The sequence below is a fragment of the Myxocyprinus asiaticus genome, chromosome 40 (genome assembly GCF_019703515.2).
Source record: "Myxocyprinus asiaticus isolate MX2 ecotype Aquarium Trade chromosome 40, UBuf_Myxa_2, whole genome shotgun sequence".
Taxonomy (NCBI): Eukaryota; Metazoa; Chordata; class Actinopteri; order Cypriniformes; family Catostomidae; genus Myxocyprinus; species Myxocyprinus asiaticus.
In genome coordinates this window covers 36,852,335-36,875,761 of record NC_059383.1, presented here as the reverse complement: position 1 = coordinate 36,875,761, position 23,427 = coordinate 36,852,335, and the positions used below count along the sequence as shown (strand labels likewise).

At 36.4% G+C, this 23,427-nt stretch overlaps 1 protein-coding gene across 1 annotated transcript in view; it reads left to right on the top strand.

Moving 5' to 3' along the window:
* LOC127431169 (collagen alpha-1(XXVII) chain A-like) overlaps window positions 1-23,427 on the top strand; it is an 85,371-nt gene that overhangs the window by 34,116 nt on the left and 27,828 nt on the right. Inside the window, exons 11-28 of the mRNA XM_051681470.1 lie at window positions 4,046-4,099; window positions 6,045-6,089; window positions 8,140-8,193; window positions 10,068-10,112; window positions 11,852-11,905; window positions 11,999-12,043; window positions 13,654-13,707; window positions 13,912-13,965; window positions 14,377-14,430; window positions 14,734-14,787; window positions 14,908-14,961; window positions 15,047-15,091; window positions 17,889-17,942; window positions 18,033-18,077; window positions 18,163-18,216; window positions 20,849-20,902; window positions 22,583-22,636; window positions 22,915-22,968. Of these exons, the coding sequence (XP_051537430.1) occupies window positions 4,046-4,099; window positions 6,045-6,089; window positions 8,140-8,193; window positions 10,068-10,112; window positions 11,852-11,905; window positions 11,999-12,043; window positions 13,654-13,707; window positions 13,912-13,965; window positions 14,377-14,430; window positions 14,734-14,787; window positions 14,908-14,961; window positions 15,047-15,091; window positions 17,889-17,942; window positions 18,033-18,077; window positions 18,163-18,216; window positions 20,849-20,902; window positions 22,583-22,636; window positions 22,915-22,968 (927 nt within the window). The remainder of the gene's footprint in view (window positions 1-4,045; window positions 4,100-6,044; window positions 6,090-8,139; window positions 8,194-10,067; window positions 10,113-11,851; window positions 11,906-11,998; window positions 12,044-13,653; window positions 13,708-13,911; window positions 13,966-14,376; window positions 14,431-14,733; window positions 14,788-14,907; window positions 14,962-15,046; window positions 15,092-17,888; window positions 17,943-18,032; window positions 18,078-18,162; window positions 18,217-20,848; window positions 20,903-22,582; window positions 22,637-22,914; window positions 22,969-23,427) is intronic.

Here is a 23,427-nt window from a genome sequence, read left to right as displayed (position 1 = left end):
TTTTACTATGAAAACATTCTCCTTTTCAGTTTTTCCTTTTTTTTCCTGTTTCTTGAGCCAACAGAGACTAAACCATGACAAATTTGCTGCTGACAGCTGCTTGAGCCATAAGTGTGCATTTTAGTGTGTTTTAGCCTCCTCTGGTCACATTTTAAATCTATACAAAAACAATGTTGTATCCTCACTGCACAACTTTAAATAGCATGCACATCACACATGCAAACACACACACTCACACACATATCTTAACCGTTGTGTTTGTAGTCAGGCTGTATTAAAGGCTCTTTATCAGGCAAAACTCCGCCCCCACTAGCTGGAATTTCCTGTTTAAAATCAGACTGAGGCCCTGCTGTCTTAAGATACCACACACACACACACACATTCACATACATGCATGTGTCTTCTAATGCATATTTGTATGCCAACATATAAAGCACCTTGCAAGTTAAGCTACCTTCAAGCCATGCCGGAATGATCATATTTACAAGATGAGTGCACATGAATGGCACTACAAAGTAAATTACCAGTGAGAAACTCTGGAAAAGTGTCTTTCCAAAATGGGGGGGGCGTGTCAGTTCAAAAATCATTGCATAAGTGAACTGGTATTGGTCAAAATTGCATTTTTATTTTGAATGTGCAACTTAAACTTTATGCATTTTTTGTACTGTTAATAAATAAACGCTATAAAGCTTGACAGAAAAAAAAAATACTCATTCATGAGTGACAGGCTTGTGACAAAAATAAAATAAAATCTGTAGCATTATTAGAATGATAAAATACATAAAAGGATCAGTTACACACCTAATGTGCATCCTTTAATCTACGTTTTGTATTAGTGCTAAAAAGGCTTTCAACGGTTGCCAGGAAGTGAATCAGAGAGGGAAAAAATCTAAATTGTCCAACACATCTACTCTGTTCTGACAAAAATCACTTGAATGCACATCACGTCGTAATTATGACTAACTAAACCAATAAGAAGGAACTTTCCTGGAGGACTTGAAGGTAGCATTACCTCATAACTTTACATCTTGTACTGGTTTTGTTGGATGTGTGTGTGAGCGAATCTTTTGTCTTTTGTTATCTTTACATCATGTGTTTGTTTGTGTCTGTTGTTTGTGTGTCATCGTTTGTTCCCTGAAGTGAGCGTATGTGCCCTTGGACTACATTGTGGAGGCCAGCACCATGCAGTCCATGGGCATATACACTTTCCTCATGGCCTGCATCAACAGGAAGACATCCATTCATCCATCCCAGCACCTCTCCATTCATCTGTACATCCTTGTGTTTGAATCATACAGTGGATATCTGCCACTGGATGCCAATGATTGTAAAGAAAATACTGTCTTAAAGCCTTAAGAGTTACAAAAATGACCTCATCAAGAAGAAAGGTTGCTCCTTCATCGCTCATGAGACTTAATGAAGTTCTTAGAGAGATAAAAAGACAACTGTTAACATTAGGGGCTGTTAACACCGAACACATTTTTGCATCCATTTGCACTGTTTTTCCATTGTTTTTCTACATCAACATGCACTAGACAGACATCTTTGACAGTTGCACCGTGCAGAAAGTCAAACAATTTCAACTTTTACCCCCTTGCTTCTGATTAGCCATGATTGCTGTGCAATTTCAATGATGAATCATTACGTGGGCACCGTAAAAACAACAGTAAAATAGTCAAATCAGAACAAGGCATTCTTTGCAGCGTTTTTCATGTGGAGATCAAAGTGGCATTTGGGGTGCGTTGACGTGAGTCATGTGAAAGCCCCTTAAAGTGACTCCCGTATGACTCGCGTCAACGCAATGAGACAACAATGAGGTAAATGTTTATGGTGAAAAAATGAGAAATTCAATATCTCTTTCTAAAGTTTGACAGTTGATAAATATTTGTTGTTACTTTGTACTCTAAAATCAATAGTGAGGCAAAAATGTGTGTAAAACTCACTTTGCTAAAAAGTTCAGAGTTGTTAAAAAGGCAGATTTTTGTGTATGTAAATTCGCTGGTAACACTGTGTAATAATTATTTTTATTTTTTTCCTGGGTAGTAAGTGTTATTTCCTAATTGCTTATGCCTCAAAAGTATAGAAAATGGCTATTATTCCCCACAAACTTTGCTTTTGTGACCAGGACAGTGATATTTTGAAATGGACCTATTTCCAATGAGAAAATGGGAGAATCTGTGTCTTTTTGTTCACATAAAGTCAGAAAAAAGCAACATATGATTCCAAATGAACATGTATTTATACTAAAGTAATATTCAAAGTCGTGCTGGTCCATAATGGTAACAAGTACCCGTCTCTTCCCCTGGCTCACTCGGTGCACCTCAAAGAGGATTAACAACAGCATCAAGACCTTGCTGGACGCCTTGAAGTATGATGAGTACAGCTGGGAGGTCATACGAGACTTAAAAATGGTGGCATTCCCGTTGGGTCTCCAAGGCGGTTTTACCAAGTTTCCCTGCTATCTTTGCCTTTGGGACAGCAGGGACACCAAGGCGCACTACCACAGGCGGGACTGACCACAGCGGACCGAGTTCTCTGTGGGGAGGAACAACGTCAAGTGGGAGCCACTGATGGACCCCCAGAAGGTGCTGATGCCACCACTGCACATCAAATTGAGCTTATGAAACAATTTGTCAGAGCTCTAGATAAGGAGACGGCAGCCTTCAAGTACCTTCAAGACTTCTTCCCTAAGCTGTCTGAGGCAAAGGTCAAAGCCGGTGTCTTCGTCGGACCACAGATAGAGAAGGATTTTGGATTCATATGTTGTTTTTTTCTGACTTTATGTGAACGAAAAGTATATCACTTATCAAAATATCACTGTCCTGGTCACAAAAGCAAAGTTTGTTGGGAATAACAGCCATTTTAAATAACAGTTACTACCCAGGAACAAAAATAGTGTATTCATTGGTTGATGCTTCAAGAGATTAGCATCAACGTATTGAAATCGCCGCGGCAACACTATAATAACACGGTATAAAATATTTGTATAGCATTAATTTACAGTTAATTGATCATTTATAAATTATTGTTCCAACACTGGTAATACATTAACAGGCTAAATAGAAATGGGATGTTTTTCTTTTATATATTTATTATAGCAAATCATTTATTGTTGTTTAATAAGTTCATACATAAGCAGTTTGATAATGTTTCTTTATTAGTAAACAGCTTGTTTACCTAACTTATGTATTTCAGTTGATACAAACCAGTGGTAAAGAAGTGTTTACAACATTAAGAAGGCATAAATTCATACAGTAGTTAATTGAGAAATTGTATAAACATTAATATACATTTATGCTTAATTCATGTGTTAAATACTGTTTTAGAAACACTTACTATTACAATATTAATTATTAATAAACCTGTAATAAAGCACTGACTAATTGCTAGCTAAGAATTTTGCATGACAATATAAAGTGAGAACTTTATATGCCTGATTAAATGTTTATTCATGATCCATTACTCTTAAAAGTAATCTGATTATGTGTCAATTTATTAGACTGTGATAAAAAAAAATTGTAGAGTAAATATAAATGAATAATACTGTTTGTATATACTCTATAAATGTATTTACAATGTTGGAACAACGAGTTATAAGTAATGAATTAACAATAAACTAATGCTTTAGAAATAATTTATACTGTGTGGTTATTGTAAAGTGTTACTCAGGGCTCACACTGTCATGGAAAACCTGGAAATATCAGGGAGTTATTAAATTGTGATTTCCAGGCCTGGGGAAGTCACGGAAATGAATAAAATCTTAAAATGTCTCTGAGAAAAGTCATGCAAAATTAAAAATCCTTATCCAGTAATAACAAATGACTGGAAAAGTCCCAGAAATTCATCTGTCAAAAGATGTGGGAACCCTGTCGGAAGAATTTAATGAGAAATAGTTTGAGCATGTATTGTGATGTCTTGACCTTTGGTTGCAGATTGAGATTACTGGGATCCTATTCTCAGGAGAAACATTTGACTTTAATTTCTCTCTTGGAGAAACAGTTGAGATATTAAAGAGCTCTCATTTGTGATTTCTCCCTCTTTACAGGGTTTCATTGGAATCCCTGGACTTTTTGGTTTACCTGGATCTGATGGTGAGAGAGTGAGTATGAAGATCATGTATGACTTCCATGATAACGTGACTTTATCAGCAGTCATGTGATCACAGTAACTGCCAGTCGGTGGGCGATTTGTCCAGCAAACTGTTGTTGTGTAATAAAGCTAATGAAGTTCATGCAAATAAGTTAAACACCCACAGATACAAATCCTTAATTAATGTATTCACATCACTGATATGAACCATATGGTGAGTTACAGTATTTGCTGATGCAAGTTTCACTACTACAATTGCACTTACCGTACTTGAGGTTAGAGACTTGAACAAACCCCTAAGCCTAAGTATTAAAGGTTAGCATGAAACTTGTCCTTTTTTGTGCCATGGAGATGAATGATACTTAAAATTGTGTGGCTTATTCAGGAGAGATGTGCTACAGAGCTCAACAGTCTGTTTCCGGAAGTAAAAATCCCATAAATGTTTTCTATAAGGGAATTAATTATTATTAATGATAACTTTAAAGACAGACCCACCATGAGCTGTGAGGTTGTTAATTGATGGGATATGCTTCTTTTGAAGCCATCAGTCTGCGTTATTTCAACTTCATAAAAACATTTGCATAATTTGTGCTTAATCACTAACAAAGTGCGCCAAAAGTGCTCTGCAGCTACCATTAACCCACATGATGCACTTCCAATGACGCAATCGAGTCGCTCTCCCTACATTCTTAGACTACTGTACGTATATATTTGTATATATCTAAATATATACTCAATAAACATTAAGCATATTGTGTATATACTTGTAGTCAACATCTTTAAATGAATAGTTTTATATTTTTCCACCATTTTCAATTTGATTACGTTATTCTCAATGCTTTGTGAGATTGTTGTTCCTTCCCTCACGAAAGACGTTAAGTACACAGTCTTGGACCTTTTGAACTTTTGTCTGATTTTTTATTACTTGCTTGCTTCAAATCAAAGTTTGTAATGTTGTGATTCACCTCGGAGCTAGCTGGTTTGGTTCATGGCTTAGAACTCTTTTATGAAGGATGTTAAGAAAATCCCCATGGAAAAAAATGAATGGGAAAAATAACTACACTACCCATGATCCAGTTGAGAAAGATCCACCAATCAGAGAATTGCGTCAAACAAAGCTCGGCAAAAGAGCTCTGCAGTGACCGCCCACTCTTATTACGCAGTGTGAATGATGCAGCCGAGTTGATCTTGCCAAACCAAGATTGCTGAAAAAGTTGACGGGCATTTTAATGCGTTCTGACTTACAATTTGATCTGGCAAATGATAAAACAGGTGAAAATCCCATAGACTTATTAACCCTAACGCATATTAAAGGAGGGACCCGAGCCATATCTCCAAACCAGAATATCATAAAGACTTGGTGGTGGGCTCTTTTGACTTAAGCTATTGCATCCGCTAAGCAACACATAAAAAAAAAATCCTCCAGGCACTTTGAAAATTGCATAGCAACACCCTGGCAACCACTCACAATAACCTAGCGTCATGGCAGGAAGTTTTGCAAGGGAAAACATCACTCAAATTTCTTCCGAAAATGTAAACATCTAGTTTTGATTACGATTATGATTTTGCATTTGTATGGAAATAGACTTTTGGTGAGTTCATCACATTTAGATTTTTAAATCAAGTGCTGCCCACTACTGGTGGATGTATGTCAGCAAATCCCTTCATGGAGAGTGTGTGTGTCTGTTTTAAAAGTTGAAAATGCTTCCAGCTGGCCTGGCCTTCAGTTAAGGGTGTTTAGACCAGTCATATGAGTGCACACAGTGTAGGGTCTTTGAATGAACTGTCAGATGGCCATAGTGTCTTCTAAATACTTCCTTTCTAATGCCACAAGACTTTTAATCACAGGTAACCATATTAGCATCTCTCTCTCTCTCTCTCTCTCTCTCTCTCTGTCTCTCTCTCTCTGTCTCTCTCTCTCTCTCTCTCTCTCTCTCTCTCTCTCTCTCTCTTAGGGTATTCCTGGTCCACCAGGGAAGAGGGGCAAGATGGGTAGGCCGGTAAAGTTTTGTCTCAACATACTTTATAGATACAGACATGAGTTTGCTTGTAAGTGTGTGTGAAAGAAATGTTTTAGTTTAATCTAACAACATAATTGAATGAGTTTTTCTGTGTTTAATCATTTTAACAAAATGTATTGTGTATGCATGGAAGAGAAAGTTTTTTTTATTTTTTTTTATTTTTTTTATTTTTTTTATTCAATCATCATCGTCTCATGGGCTTGGTACACAATAAATAACACAATCACACACACACACACACACACACACACATTTGCTTAGCTATCTAAAAGCATTCTTCTTCTACCATTGCTTTTATATATAGTGCTAATAATATTTACTAAAAATTAACCCTAAAAGTAAACATTTTACATTAGTATTTACTAATGGCATAGACGCACACAGATTGAGTCAACGCATAAACATAAAGCGTAATGCAAAACGTAACTGTGTCAACCAGACACAACAACAAAAGAATCAACCACACAGAGTTTATTTTATTCACCATGACCTTTGACATCTGACCTCAAAACATCCTGTTGAGTCAGCAGAGGTCAGCCTGTTACTGCAGTGATGTCATCATTAGTGTTACTTACTATGGCAAGCATCACTACTACTATTGTGCATACTTAGAGATTTGAACAAACCATCATATCAAACCATAAATATCATAGAGACTTGGTGGTGGACTCTTTTGCAAATAAGCAACCATCTAACAATCACTCAGAACACCCTAGCAACCACCTAGAACACCTTAGCAACTGCATGTCAACACCCTGGCAAACAGTTTTGCACAGGCAAGCAACTCTCATATTTTCTTCAGAAAATGTCAAAATTGTGGCTGTCAATCGATTAAAAATTGTAATGGAATTAATTACATGATATGCCGGTTAATTAATCGAATTAATCACAATTAATCAGATATATAAATATTTGTTGAGAAAAGACCTCTAATAAAAATTCAGTATGCACTCCAAAAAATATTTTAAGATTTAAGCATTTCAGTTTAATAACAAAATCAAAATTTTCACATTTTCACAAATAAAAATATATATATATATATATATATATATATATATATATATATATATATATATATATATATATATATATATATATATATTTTAAATTCTATTGAATATTCTTTAACAAAATGAAATTAATAAAATATATTTTTCATTTCATGTTGTAAAAAATTACACAATTCAATTTCATGGAGTTTTGTTATGAAACTGACATGCATAAATCTAAAAAAAATAAATAAAAAAAGCTAAAATATTTTTTTGAGTGTGTAACGATTGAATAATTATAAATAGATAACATAATTATACATTATATTTTAATTATAAATATAATATACTGTATATTATAAATAAGTTTATTCAGATAATTAAAATATTATAGCAGATGAATAAAGCACTGAGAGGACAATACAAAAGTGGCTTTAGGAGTCAATATATTATTTATTTCCATATTATTGAACATAAGCCTATCATTGGACTACAGTCCACAGCATCCATTTTGCAATTCGTGAATCTGTCCGAATTAGATTTATTATGAGGGAATTTCAAAGGTCAGATGGATGCTTTTGGAGTGGTTGTGTCGCATCATAAACATAGCGCGTTATGCCGCTGTGTCAAGTTGAACATAGTGTATAACTTAGAAAAACACGTCTCGAGATCCCTGCATTCGGAATTGCCCTCCGTCCAGCTGTTTGAATGCAAGAACGTGTTCTCATCTTGTGCTGTCGCTAGTGTCAAGCAAACCTGAGTGTGGGTTGTCTATATAGCTGGAGTTTTGCTTACTGCCCCCTGCTGAAAACAGGTGGTACTTCAAGCTTTAATTGCTCCGATGGAAGGAACATTTGTTATTACAGTCCAGGGACATGATTAATTGTGTTCATTTTGTTTTATATAATTAATCACTCTGAATTAAAGCATTAAATCGACAGCCCTAGTCAAAATATAGTTGCACAAATATCGTAAAAAATGTCTACCACATCATGAACGACTTTAATAATGTTGTATTGTAATGTCGGCCTCTCTCACAGGGATTTCCAGGTGATTTTGGAGAGAGAGGGCCACCAGGACTTGATGGAGAACCAGTGAGTTGAACATTCTGGGGGGGGTTCTTATTTTTTTGCTTGTTCTTTCTCATATCACACTTTGTCATGTTTCTGTCATAAAGCAGGTAACACACTGACAAACAGATCACAGCTTACAACCACTTCCACTTACAACAGTTAATGAGAAATACATATTATGTGCTCAAACAAGCTGTGGAAGTGTGTGTGTGTGTGTGTGTGTGTGTTCTGGAGATTTTGTATGTATATAAACCACAACCTTTACTTCTGGAGGCAGAAACGTAACTTGTTATATCTATTTTCTTTAGACATTTATCTTTTAGTATACAACACCATACTTCATTTGATGCAAACAAAAATGAGGCTGTGAGGCATACAAATACAGTCCCAGTTTTTCAGAAAAATAGCTAATCAGAAATGCTCTCTGTGCCAGTCATTTTGCGTGTTCAGATTTCCTGTCATGCGATTGGCCCAAATGTCTTTAGAGGGCAGGGTTTTGTAGAACGGGCCTGCTGTTGTAGCAAAATGCCTCAAACAGCATCTTTATAGGAATATTTCACCCCAAAATTAAAATTATCTCATCATTCACTCACCCTCATGCCACTCCAGATGTGCATGACTTTCTTTCTTCTGCAGAAAACAAATAAAGATTTTTAGAAGAATATTTCAGCTCTGGTGGTCCATTCAGTGCAAGTGAATGGTGGCCAGAACTTTGAAGCTCCAAAAAACACATAAAAGCAGCTTACAAGTAATACATAAGACTCCAGATACATTTTTAAGGCCATTTTTACTATAAATTGCCCTCCCTCTGCCCAGTAGGTGGCGATATGCACAAAGAATACAAATCGTCAAAAACAAAAGAATGTGAAGTGAAAGTGAAAGTGGAGATTTACTGTAAAAAAGGACTTAAATATTGATCTGTTTCTCACCCACACCTATAATATCACTTCTAAAGACATGTATTTAACCATTGGAGGCATATGGATTACTTTTATGCTGCCTTTATGTGCTTTTTGGAGCTTCAGAGTTCTGGTCACCATTCACATGCATTGTATGGATCTAGAGTGCTGAGATATTCTTCTAAAAATCTTTGTTTGTGTTGAGCAGAGGAAAAAAGTCATACACATCTGGGATGTCATGAGGGTGAGCAAATGATGAGAGAATTTTCATTTTGGGTGAACTATTCCTTTAAGGTCACGTCTAACCTTTGCAACCCAGAGTTTTTTTGTCCACTGTAAATTTTGAGGGAATTCGTATAATGTATCATTGGCTGAACAATCGATAAAACATACAGTAGGTAAACAAAACATTGAAGAGACTGTATGTCGATCAGCTCACAGCTTTCTTTTCATTCTTTAACAAAGTAATGGAGGCATCAACCCTGACTATGGCCCACAGCATAATGTATTTGATAATTAAGTGTTCAGTGTGATCATTTAATAATTTAAAGAAGATTATCACTCCCAAAAGCATCTCTGATTGGAGTACGTGATATCACAGCAGGAAATGCTTAAATCAAGGTCTGCCTCTTTTTTTCACCTGTAAATCTCAGTTGGACTGTAAAAACAGGAAGTTGAGCTCTCTCATTTCCTGTTCCCTCTTTCCTGATGAGGAGTTAAGTGCTCCTTTCATCCGTTCATCACACCAGGGGACAGAGAGGAAATAACTATAGTACGCTGCAGCAGAGCCAACAATAAACCATCTCTGTGTCTAACATACACATAAATATATCTATGAATATAAAAATAGGGCATTTATACAGCAAATATTATAAACGCCACACATTCCACACCCAAATTTAGAGATGCATATTGACTTTTAACTCATGAAGCTCTAGCAAGCTGTGCTTGTTTAAGTAAGAGACTATAACACTGTTGTTTCTGTATTTATATCAGGGTGTGATTGGAGCTCCCGGTCCTCTTGGTGTTCCTGGATTGATTGTGAGTAAAATCCGTAATGAGTTTTTACATTACGGTAACTGTATATATCATGATATTTTTGCTGAAAGTTCAATGAAATAAATGTTTTAGACTTTACAAACATTGTAAAATATGTTGATATGTGCGTAGCTGAGACCATACATTAATCTAATTCTAAATCGATGTGGTAAGTTCCGGCATTCCTTGACAACCATTAATAACTCAAGTGTACTTCATTTCACATTTATTAATAACACATTCTTCCTCGTCTTGCACTGACAAATGTAAAGAAGTTCATAATATTTGCCAAACCAAATTATTTTCGGTTTATTTTTATTTGGGTAAGTTAAGTGAGATAATGTGCCCCCTGCAAAACATCATTAGCATGATATTTTACCTAAGAAAACAAGCAGTAAAGGAATATTCCATATTAAATACAAGTTAAGCTCTACTGACAATATCTGTGGTATGCTATCGGTTAGCACAGAAAACAAATCTCAGATCTTTTGACAGCTACGCACTTTCATTGGAAGTCTATTTTCAAACTGAGGTATGAGGTATTTTCTATTGTGATCAACTGTAGCATAGAGTTAAACTCACAAAGGCCACACGAATATATTTTCACTAAAAGGAATAATTCACCCAAAAATGAAAATTTTCTCATCATTTACTCACTCTCATGCCATCCCAGATGTGTATGACTTTCTTTCTTCAGTAGAACACAAATTAAGATTTTTAGAAGAATATCTCAGCTTCATAGGTCCATACAATACAAGTGAATGATGATCAAAACTTTGAAGCTCTAAAAAGCACATAAATGCTGCATAAAAGTAATCCATTCGACTCCAGTGGTTTAATCCATATCTTCAGAAGCAGTATGATAGGTGAGGGTGAGAAACAGATCAATATTTAAGTTATTTTTTACTACAAATCTTCACCTTTGACCAGCCCTAACCAGTAGGTGGAGATATGCATGAAGAATGCGAATCGCCAAAAAAACTAAAGAAGAAGAATGTGGAAGTGAAAGTGGAGATTTATAGTAAAAAAAAAGGAATTAATTTGTTTGTTTCTCACTCACACCTTTCATATAGATTCTGAATACATTGATTAAACCACTGGAGTTTTATGGATTACCTTTATGATACCTTTACATGCTTTTTGAGCTTCGAAGTTTTGGTCACCATTCACTTGCACTGAATGGACCAACAGAGGTGAAATAATCTTCTAAAAATCTTCATTTGTGTTCTGCAGAAGAAAGAAAGTCATACACATCTGGGATGGAATGAGGGTGAGTAAATGATGAGAGAATTTTCATTTTTGAAAACTATTTAAACTATATCTTTAAAAACACATTCATTTCACTAGCATTTCAAAAACACTCTCCATTACTGCGTACTTTGGAAAACGATGACGTTAGGAAACTAAAACAGACTAGTATGGATGTGGCCGAAAGCTGAGTAGCTTTTGAAATTAGAATTGCAAAAGTGAGTAAGATGTTTAATGTGTATTGCTTCTGGAATTCTTTCCTGAAAGCATCCCCACACAAATCCAACATAAACAAATAAAAGACAGCATGTTTATGGTGCCATTTAGACCACAATTTTAAAAGCAAACAGCAAGATATGCCACAACGTTCAAAGACATCCGTCTGGCACATGGTTACATAGAAGAACAATTAAAAACCAAAACAGGCTGACGCAAAAAAATGCATTCGGTGTAAATGGCCCCAAATCTCACAATCATACTTTTCTCTCCTCAAGGGTGATATGGGCCCGGCTGGCATAGTTGGTTTACCGGGACCAAATGGACTGAAAGTAAGTCATATTCATATATACTGCCATAGATATCTTTATCACTCAAACTTATCGATTTTGTTGTATATTTGTCTGTGTGTGTGCATTTTCTAGGGTGTACCAGGGAACATGGGCGAGCCTGGACTGAAAGGTGATAAGGTGATCTGAATACTCTGTTATTGGCCTGTTATACAGCAGCATGTGATGGAAATTCTCTCCCCCATTGGCCAGTCTCTATTAAGCATGTGTTTTAAAAGCATCCCTATTGGTCAACCTTTGAGTAGCATGTTATCAAAGTAATTTAAAAGGGGATGTGTGCAGTTTCTGCACCATAATTGGCACCAAAAAGAATAGCTTTTTAAGCAAGTTTAAAAAAACAGCCAGGCAGTCCAACAACTGACTGCACTTTTGTTTGGAGCCACAAGTGGTGCATACATTTGTAGAAGTTGACAAAAGTTTCATTTTTGGGTGAACTATTCTATTTAAAAGTTTATCATTATACTAGTTTGTATGAAAAGAAGTCAGACTTTTGAGAAAATCAATTACACTGGCGGCCAAAAGTTTGGAATAATGTACAGATTTTGATCTTATGGAAAGAAATCGGTACTTTTATTCACCAAAGTGGCATTCAGCTGATCACAATGTATATTCAGGACATTAATAACGTGAAAATGTATGATTACAATTTAAAAAAATAAATAAATCAGAACTTCTTCACTACTTCAAAGAGTTCTCATCAAAAATCCTCCACGTGCAGCAATGACAGCTTTGCAGATCCTTGGCATTCTAGCTGTCAGTTTGTCCAGATACTCAGGTGACATTTCACCCCACACTTCCTGTAGCACTTGCCATAGATGTGACTGTCTTGTCGGGCACTTCTCACGCACCTTACAGTCTTGCTGATCCCACAAAAGCTCAATGGGGTTAAGATCCAGAACACTCTTTTCCAATTATCTGTTGTCCAATATCTGTGTTTCTTTGCCCACTCTAACCTTTTCTTTTTGTTTTTCTGTTTCAAAAGTGGCTTTTTCTTTGCAATTCTTCCCATAAGGCCTGCACCCCTGAGTCTTCTCTTTACTGTTGTACATGAAACTGGTGTTGAGCGGGTAGAATTCAATGAAGCTGTCAGCTGAGGACATGTGAGGTGTCTATTTCTCAAACTAGAGACTCTGATGTACTTATCCTCTTGTTTAGTTGTACATCTGGTCTTCCACATCTCTTTCTGTCCTTGTTAGAGTCAGTTGTCCTTTGTGTTTGAAGACTGTAGTGTACACCTTTGTATGAAATTTCAAGCATTGTATAGCCTTCATTCCTCAAAACAATGATTGACTGATGAGTTTCTAGAGAAAGCTGTTTCTTTTTTGCCATTTATGACCTAATATTGACCTTAAGACATGCCAGTCTATTGCATACTGTGGCAACTCAAAAACAAACACAAAGACAATGTTAAGCTTCATTTAATGAACCAAATAGCTTTCAGCTGTGTTGGATATAATGGCAAGTGATTTTCTAGTACCAAATTAGCAATTTAGGATGATTACTCAATAAATTGTGATCAGTTGAATGACACTTTGGTGAATGGAAGTACCAATTTCCTTCCAAAACAGCAAAATCTGTACATTATTCCAAACTTTTGGCTGCCAGTGTATATCTTGCTATAACTGTGTATTCTCTCTACCCCATTATCCTCTTCTCTCTCTGATCTCTGGTCTATTTTCTGGCTTTGTGACTCACGTTGACTCTTTTCTTTCTTTCGCTATTTCTCTCAGGGTGACGTGGGGATTCCTGGAGAGCATGGAGAGATTGGATTCCAAGGAGACAAGGTATACCTTTAACCCCAATTTCCCCCCTCAAATACACACGTACACATATTGCAAGCCCAGATGTATAATGTATATGTCAAAATCTGATAAAATCCTTATAATTGCCTCAGTTTTCTTACACAAATGCATGCACTTGAACTAGTGTTAATATTGATATGGCAAATACATAATTGTGTTTATTTATTTGTGTGTGTGTTTTTACAGGGTGTTCAGGGTTTGCCAGGATTGCCAGGGCCTCGAGGAAAGCCAGGATCCCAGGTTTGTTCTATTTTTTTCTACTGTAGATTAGATTTGTTTTGCTTATAATGATGTAAGCTGCAGATTTTATAATTGATATGAAATAGTGCAATTGGCCTCCAATTTCTATATAAGGATTGTGATTTATTTATCCTTCTCTTTGTGTTTGAGTGTGTGAATTTGATTGGTTGAATTGGAAATTCATCAAAAATGATGAATTCCCAGTTAACCTGTCAATCACTGTACCATGTGCAATGTTTGGCGTTAACCATATATCAACACTTACATATTAAATCTGAATCTGTGGAGAGCCTGAGAGCCCAGAAACCAATATAAACATCATCTTAACCTGAAAGCTCAAAAGGTTCAATTTATTCGATTATGTTTGTGTCTGTCTGTGTCAATATCTGGGTTTATTTGTGTGTTTTTTAGGGCAAACCAGGAGAGAGAGGGCCCAGTGGACTGCCTGGTCCACCAGGACCTGAGGTATGACTCCATATGTAATTACCATAAAAACGACTTTCCTAGAAAAATAAATAATAATAAGATAAATGAAAATATGAAATTCTGTTCATATGAATTACGTTATAATTAGGCCCTATGTTTGTCATTGACAAAAAACAAATAGTGACTAAAATCTAAACTAATATTGATGACAAAAATAAAGTGAAATGAAATGTGCTTACTTAGAACACTAAATGATTATATGGTTCTCCTTTCTATATGTACAACTTGTGCACATTCTATGTGTTAGCAAATAACAGATGCTGATTGGTTCATTTCATGCAGGGTTTCCCTGGTGACATTGGAAAACCTGGACACAATGGACCTGAGGGCCCAAAGGTGTGTTCACTGAATAAAAACCATTTTAACAGCATATTCTCATACATATACTGTTTGTGTGTAAATGTAATGTCATGTTGTATGTGTATGTGTGTGGACAATAAAATGTTCTCTTCTCAGGGTAAGCCTGGAGCGAGAGGTTTACCAGGGCCGCGTGGAGCTGCCGGGCGAGAGGTTTGTGTGTGTGTGTCTATTTGTGAGTTCTGTATCTTTTATTTAACAAACAGAAGAATGAGCTGAACTTTATTTTAATTCTCAGGGTGATGCGGGTCCTGTGGGGCCACCGGGGCCAATCGGACTCGAGGTGAGTTGTGATTTATACATGTGCGGAATTTGCATTTTGTTGATTGATTGTTGCATGTGGGACAGTGTATTTGTGGGGGTTTTGTATGCACTGTTGAGATTTTTGGAAATGTACGGTTTTGTGGAATTGATGTTAGTTGTTCATTTTAGACTCTATTGCAAATATACTTTTATGGTTGAATCTCACGAGACCTGTCATGAACATGTCTGGGTCATATTTCACCACAAAATTAAAAGAAAGAAATGGAAAATATATTTTACATTAAAGAACTATTCCAGGGGCCTGAATATACTTAGGTCTCCTAAACAACCAAATTGGCCCGGTTGCTAGGGAGGGTAGAGTCACATGGGGTAACCTCCTCATGGTCGCGATTAGTGGTTCACGCTCTCAGCGGGGCGTGTGATAAGTTGTGAATGGATCGTGGAGAGTAGCATGAGCCTCCACATGCTGTGAGTCTCCGACGGTGTCATGCACAACGAGCCACGTGATAAGATGCGCGGATTGACGGTCTCAGAAGCGGACGCAACTGAGACTTATCCTCCACCACCCGGATTGAGGCGAGTAACCGCGCCACCACGAGGACCTACTTTTATAAAATTGTAAGCTTCATATTTCTGACTTTAAACCCTCCAAAAATTGGACCCATTCACTTCCATTGTAAGTGCCTCACTGTGACCTCGATTATTTTTTAAATAAAAGGAGGGACGAGTCGAAATACATTTTTGTGGTAATCCATATTATGCCACAGATGCTGTCAACTGAGCTTAACTTGTAATGAATCCGGAATATTCCTTTAAACGCCAAGTCTTTTTTTTAGGACTATTAGGATGTTTTGCACTGTGACATTATTTTCATGGCATTCTGATTACCGTAATGCAAAAAAAAAAAAAAAAAATCATGTACTTATTACTGTAAAAAAAAATTGTTTTTAATATAAAAAATAATAGTAAGTTATTAAAATGTAAAGGGTTTATACATCATGGTAAAATTTGTTGTACTGTCAGAAATTCCTGTATTACAGTAATGAGAATCTAATTAGAATCACCACTGAGAATAATGGGAATTACATAAAAACTCAAATGTAAAACTGGGGGACACATTACCGTAATGAGAATTTGGGCTTAGATGGTAGGACAATAATGTCACACATACACATATATATATATATATGCACAATATCTAAATAATCCTAAAATAGACTTCATTTACTTTCAAAATACAATGCAAAACTAGGCAAAATGCAATTTACTATTTTTTTCTTTTGATTTTTAGGTCATTGGTTGGTTTTTTGTGAGATTCACCATTTATAGGGGTATATATTTGAGTGCAGAAAAATTCCCTAATGGACCACAAGGTGGCGCAATGGGGTTCTTATAGTGGAATAGCTTTAATATAATTTAAAATGTCAATGAATCATCGATGCAAGTGATGAAGGGATTTTATTCTGATATGGCATAAGAAAATAATAACTTCAGTCTCGTAAGGCAGACAAGTTCCCCACGAACAGTCTCTATATTACATAACACGACCCATTCTCGCTCTGTCTCTGTTTTTCCTTGTTTTCTTTCTTTCATTCCACATTTTCTTGTTTAACTGAACCCACTGCATGTCTGGCTCAACCTCAGAAGATTATTGGATGCCTTCCATCTTTCTTTCTTCTTTCTTCCTCACATGGGTATCTGTTTTCCTCATCTCTCTCTCTCTCTCTCTCTCCCTCTCTCACTTTCTCTCTGTTTTGTGGTCAGTCATTGGATATGTCTTGGTGAGAATTCCAGTATGTTCTCTTTGTGTCTCCGACCCCGGTTCTTTTACATCAGCATTTAGAGTCACCATCTCTTGCACAAGCATTATGAAATGTAATCGATTCTATGGGTGAATCTCAATATGAAATGTCTGCATCATATTTCACCCCAGAATCATAAGAAAATCTATTTTGAGGGGCCTGGGTAGCTCAGTGAGTAATGATGCTGGCTACCACCCCTGGAGTCGCGAGTTTGAATCCAGGGTGTGCTGAGTGACTCCAGCCAGGTCTCCTAAGCAACCAAATTGGCCCGGTTGCTAGGGAGGGTAGAGTTACATGAGGTAACCTCCTCGTGGTCGCAATTAGTGGTTCTCACTCTCAATGGGGCGCGTGGTAAGTTGTGCGTGGATCGCGGAGAGTAGCCTGAGCCTCCACATACTGTGAGTCTCCACGGTGTCATGCACAATGAGTCACGTGATAAGATGCACGGATTGACGGTCTCAGAAGCGGAGGCAACTGAGACTTGTCCTCCGCCACCCGGATTGAGGTGAGTAACCGCGCCACCACGAGGACCTACTAAGTAGTGGGAACTGGGCATTCCAAATTGGGAGAAAAGAGGATGAAAAAGAAAAAGAAAAAGGAAAAAAAGAAAAAAGAAAATCTGTTTTGCTTAGAGGAAATGTAGCCTGTTTTTGGGACCATTATGATATTTTGCATCATAACAAAAAAATTATTCTCATTACTATGATATCCATATGTATCCATTATACCATGATGGATAAATCCTTAACTATTTAAAGGTTACGTGTGTAATTTTTTCATTTCAGTTGCTATATGCCAGCTTATTATGCAGAATCAACTGTAAGTGTGCCATTTGTAGATTTGTTATATTACATTTGTTTGAGTGTCCCGACCAGATCTACATTGCAACTTAATTTATTTATTTGATTTTGGAGTGAAACATGGCCTGGGCATTTCTTGACAGTTTTGTGTATGTGGTTTTCATTTGTCTTCAAATTTAACAGTTGTTCTTGTCTTTTCATATTGTCTTTTCAGGGTCTAATGGGCAATAAGGGTTTCCCCGGGGCTATTGGACTTGAAGGAGTCAAAGTGAGAATTCTAAGCAATATAAACACACAAATCTCTTAAACACACACACACACAAACACTCACATTCAAACACTCTCTGATGTTTTTCAGGGCGAGCAGGGAGTCACAGGTCAGGCTGGCCCCATGGGCGAGAGAGTGAGTATATCATTAGTGAATTATATCCTCTAACACACATAAAAACACACATTGTGCCCCTCACACTGTTAATATTGTGCTTTAGGGTCTTGTTGGTTTCATCGGTCCTACAGGGGAGGCTGGGCTAGCTGGAGAGAAGGTAAGAATCCTATGAGCTTTACCTGATCATAAGGTCTGTCTGTAAACATGCCTTCACTGATGTCCAGAATACAGTGTTACATTTAAAAGTAACATGTTATAATATAGAGCGCAACAGTGCCCGCCCACTTATTCTGGGATCTGGAAGTATTTTTCCCATTCATTTCTTTCACTGACTTTTCCTAATATTCTTCATAAAAGAGTTGTAAGCCATGAACCAAGCCAACCAGCTCTGAAGTGAATCACAACAGCACAAACTTTGTTTTGAAGCAAAAAAAATTTAGAAAATCGGACAAAAAGACAAAGGTACAAGATTGTGTACTTACCGTCTTTCATGAGGGCACAGACTACAATCCCATTAAGTGTTGCGAGTGATGTAATTAAATAAAAAAACAAGAATATATAAAACGATTGATTTTAGGTTGTTAATAAAAGTATAGAAACAATACAGTATATTTTACGTTTATTGCAAAATATTCCAATATGTACAAATATATAAGTACTGTAGTTTAAGGGTGAAGAGATGCCGACTCGATTACATCATTCACTATGCATCATGGGAGTGGGCGGTCGCTCTGAGGCACATTTCGTGGGATTCGTTGGCCACAGTTCTCTGATTGGTGAATCTTTCTCTGCTGGACCATGGGTAATGTAGTTGTTCACCAGGAATTCCACTATCAAACACAATTTTTAAACGATGAAAATGAAATAATGCAGACGGATGGCTTCAGTGGAAGCATATACCATTGATGAACAACCTCGTAGATCACGTTCGGTCTGCCTTTAAAGGATTATAAGTTATCGTTGAAAATCAATTCTTCTATGGGATAAATGAATGGGATTTTTACTTCCAGACTGCTGCATTCTATTGTGTTACTTCTAAAGGCCAAAATGTACTCTGCGCAAGTACGTTAACGTTGACGCTTTTAGCCACACACGTGAGATTTTGTGCATTGTTGCTTTCCAAAATGTGTCATAAGTACACGTTGCATTCTCATCGTTGCCACAAGGGGCGTTGTAGCAGACATTTGTGTGAACTGTCCGCTTCCATGTTGAGTTTTCTCTTTCAAGTCAACTAATGTCATAGCGAAGCAAGTATATTAAAGTCAATGCAGTTACCTGAATAATAACACATCCAGTTTAATGGCACAGACTCTGTAACTCTATCGCCCTCTTGAGTACTGAGGTTCGTTACCGCCACAGTAACGCAAGAACGCACGCTAAGCATGTTCAACCAGACAGCGTGTTAGCAATCTGTTTGTTAAAGCACTTGCATCTACGTACGTGTACTTGCGTAATCTATGTTTCTAGCCTAAGACAAGCGATTGATCCTTTTCACACTATTGCATGAAGAGTAGCATGATACTGTAGTTACATTTACGTTGCTTTTTCGAGTGAATAATCTAGTAAATAATGTACAATATACTGTAGTAATGGCTGATGTATAAATGGCTTGTACTTGGACATGTTGAGATTATCTGACAATAATTGTGCCCACCTGGCCGATTAATAGAAATGGTTGTACCACCTTGTGTCAGTTCCATAATTGTCCATTGATAATTTATTTTATTTTATTTTTTATTTTTTTGAGTACAGATTGAGTATTTGTTTAATTTCACCAAATTTGTGGATGTCTTATTTGCTGTCATAAAATAATTTTATGTGTCTATTAAAATGATGTATGTTAAAATCTTTAATCAAATTAATTACCTGGCATGCCAGTTAATTAATCGAAGTAATCGCAATTAATCACATGCATCATTATTTGTTGAGAAAGGCACCCAAGTAAAGATAATTAACATAAATAATGCATAATAATTCAAATATTTATAAATATAATATGTAGGGCTTATAATAAATATATAATACGGATTGAAATTCAGTTTGAAATAAATTGCATTATTGTGGCAGATGAATAAAGCATTGATTAGGCGATACAAAAAGTGGCTTAAGAAATCAGTATTTGTTTGTTTTATTCTCATGTCATTAAACAAGCCTAAAGTTGACAGCAATCTGTTTTGCTATCTGAGTTTGTTAATGTGTCCTGTTCTCACAGAATTAATTCTTGCATTATGTCGCTCTATTACATGTCCGTGTCTCAGACGTTTAGAGCATCTAACTGGTATTTAGCATCATAAATTGCGCATTTTTAGGACACTGTATCAAGTAAAAATTAGTGGAAACTTTGAAAATCGCATCTCAAGATTCCTGTATTTTGTTGTTCTTCCTAAGTAAGCGGTTCTCATTCTGTGGCTGCGCTGCTTGTGAGGTTTGTTGAGACGCGCTGCCACCTATTGACACGGTTCCTAAAAACAGATGAACTTCAAGCTTGAATTGCTTGTATGGTAGTAAAATCCATACTGTTATTACGAAATGTATATATGCGTCAGTGGGCATGGTTAATTGCGTAAATTTTTTTTAACGTGTTATTTTTTAATATAATTACTCGTACTAAATTAACGCGTTAAAATGATTTATCGGGCAATGTGTTACGTGTTACTTGTTACTTTAAAAGTAATCTGATTACGTAATGCTGCAGAATATCAGCAGGAGTGTGTGTAGCCACTGTCCAAGAATACTAGCTGCATAATTGTGTGTGTGATGTTTAAATGTCATTTATTTGATTTATTTAGGGTGATCGAGGAGAGATGGGTTTGCCCGGGCCTCCAGGAGAAAAAGGATCTACGGTACGATGGAAATGTAAACTGTGCATAAATTCTCAGCGTACACTTTCTCCCTCATTCAACTGTCCATTACAGTTACACGGTCCACTTCCTTCCAGTCGTCAGCTGACCAGGGTGTTTAAAAAAAATGAAGTGTGGAAGTGCTTGGGGGAGAGGAGGATATCTAGAATATTTGTTTCTAGAATAATATATGGGTCGAAAACAAAGTGTCTTGTACATATCATCCTTTCCAACAATACTATGATAATATACACTACCGGTCAAAAGTTTTGAAACACTCATTCTTTATTATAAATTTTTTTCTTCACATTTTAGAATAATAGTAAAGTCATTAAAACTATGGAATAACATAAATGGAACAATGGGAATTATGTTGTGACTAAACAAAATCCAAAATAAATCAAAACTGTGTTATATTTTAGCATCTTCAAAGTAGTCACCCTTTGCCTAGAATTTGCAGACATGTACTCTTGACATTTTCTCAACCAACTTCTTGAGGTATCACCCTGGGATGCTTTTTAAACAGTATTGAAGGAGTTCCCATCTATGTTGGGCACTTATTGGCTGCTTTTCTTTATTATTTGGTCCAAGTCATCCATTTAAAAAAACAAATTTTTTTAAATGAAATTTTAGTTTTATAATGAAATAAATGAATATGATGGCACAATTATATTTTTGTCTACAAAACTAATTTCAAACATTTAAGCATACACCTTCAGATCAAAAGATTTTTAAGCTCATGAGAAACATTTCAGGCAAGTGTTTCAAAACTTTTGACCGGTAGTGTGTCTTGGACAATTATGGTAATACCTTGTTTTTTGTTTTGTTTTTTATGCTACCATGATGGTAATAGAATGGTATTCTTTAAAAAAAGTACCTTGAAGTGCCATTTCAGGGGTCTTCAACAATTTTCGGACCAAGGACCCCTTAGAGGGTAAAGAGACGGAGCCGGGACCCCTGCTACATATTGTATAAAATGGAGTGTTGTGTTTTATGCAATTTCAAAATAATTGTGTGGTAGGCTACCATATTATTTTATGATGTTTATATTGCAAAGCTATTGAAATAATCATTAAATAATGTACGCTTCTGCTGACTAGCTCAGTTTTATCACACTTTAATAGTGTTTAGTGTTTCAATCAGTTCATAACTAAACACAACAGGATGCGCGAATAAGAGCAAGGATTAAAAAGAAAGAGGAAGTTTTGTCATGCAGGAGCGAGGAACTTCAACATGTCGATGGATTAAAATACATGCACTTATCTCTAGCTATCGCTCGCATGTGAGTGATTATTACAAGTGCCAATGGTGGATCAAATAGTAATTTGCAGAGCCCCTGCGGTACCACCGTGGACCCCTTGAGGGTTGCAGACCCCCTGTTGAAGACCCTTGCTATAGTGTATGAATATGGTAATCATACAGTACCATTAAAGATATCAAAGCACAATGGTATTACATTTGATACCATCACTGAACCATGGCACTGCCTCCATTCCAGTGGTATTATTTTAATGAAATATTATATTAAATATTTTATGTAATAGTAAAGCAAATGTAATATATTGTTATTTAATATTTTATTTATGTATTATATATTGTAAATGACCTTGTGTGTGTTTCATAGTGTATGTGTGTGTGTTTTTATGTGTATGAATGTGTTCTTACATATCCTACTGCTTTCAGGGTCACCCAGGAACCCCTGGAGAGAGCGGCCCACCAGGACCAGCAGGCAGTCCGGTGAGTCTACATTCATTTTTGGATGTCAAATAACTTTAGATGTTGTAAAGTGCTATCGCCTGCTGTCATTAGTTCAGTCTGCTGTCCGTAAGCTGTCACACACCTCTGTGTAACGGTCTGTGGTTATAGGTCAGATTGATATATGAAAACAAACATGCACGGGTAGTGCCAGTGAGTCTGTCTGACATTAACCATCAGTCTCAAAGAGTGTGTGTGTGTGTGTCTAAGGAGATTTAAGAGATTTAGAGTGCTTGTATTTAACTGTTTCTCTTTTATAGGGCCCACCGGGATCACATGGACTCATCGGCATAAGAGGACCTAAAGGAAGACGGGTAAGGCATCATACGTATGCTATGAGTGTGTGTATGTAAGTAATTCATCATTTAGCAAATGCTTTTATGTAAAGTGACTTACAGTACAATGACAATCCAAAGTACAGGGATCGAACCAGCAACATTTTGATTACCAGCATCAAGCTTTAACCACTACACCACTTCTTCCGGTGTTAGTTAGTTTAATTGCTAGTTATCTTGCTAGACAACTACTTAGTATAACTAATAAACAAGTTAGATAGTCATTAGTTTAATCATTAGCTAACTTGTAGTTAGTTAGTTAGTTAGTTACACGGTTGCCAACTTTTCTCCAAGCGAATAAGGGATGCTTTAGCATTTTGAGTGCTTCAGTACGGGATGTTCAATACGGGTCCCTCTCAGAGTCCACGTTAACTCATGGGACATGTCCTCATTTTGGTTAAATTATGGGATGTCCTGTAGTTAGATAAAATTAATTTC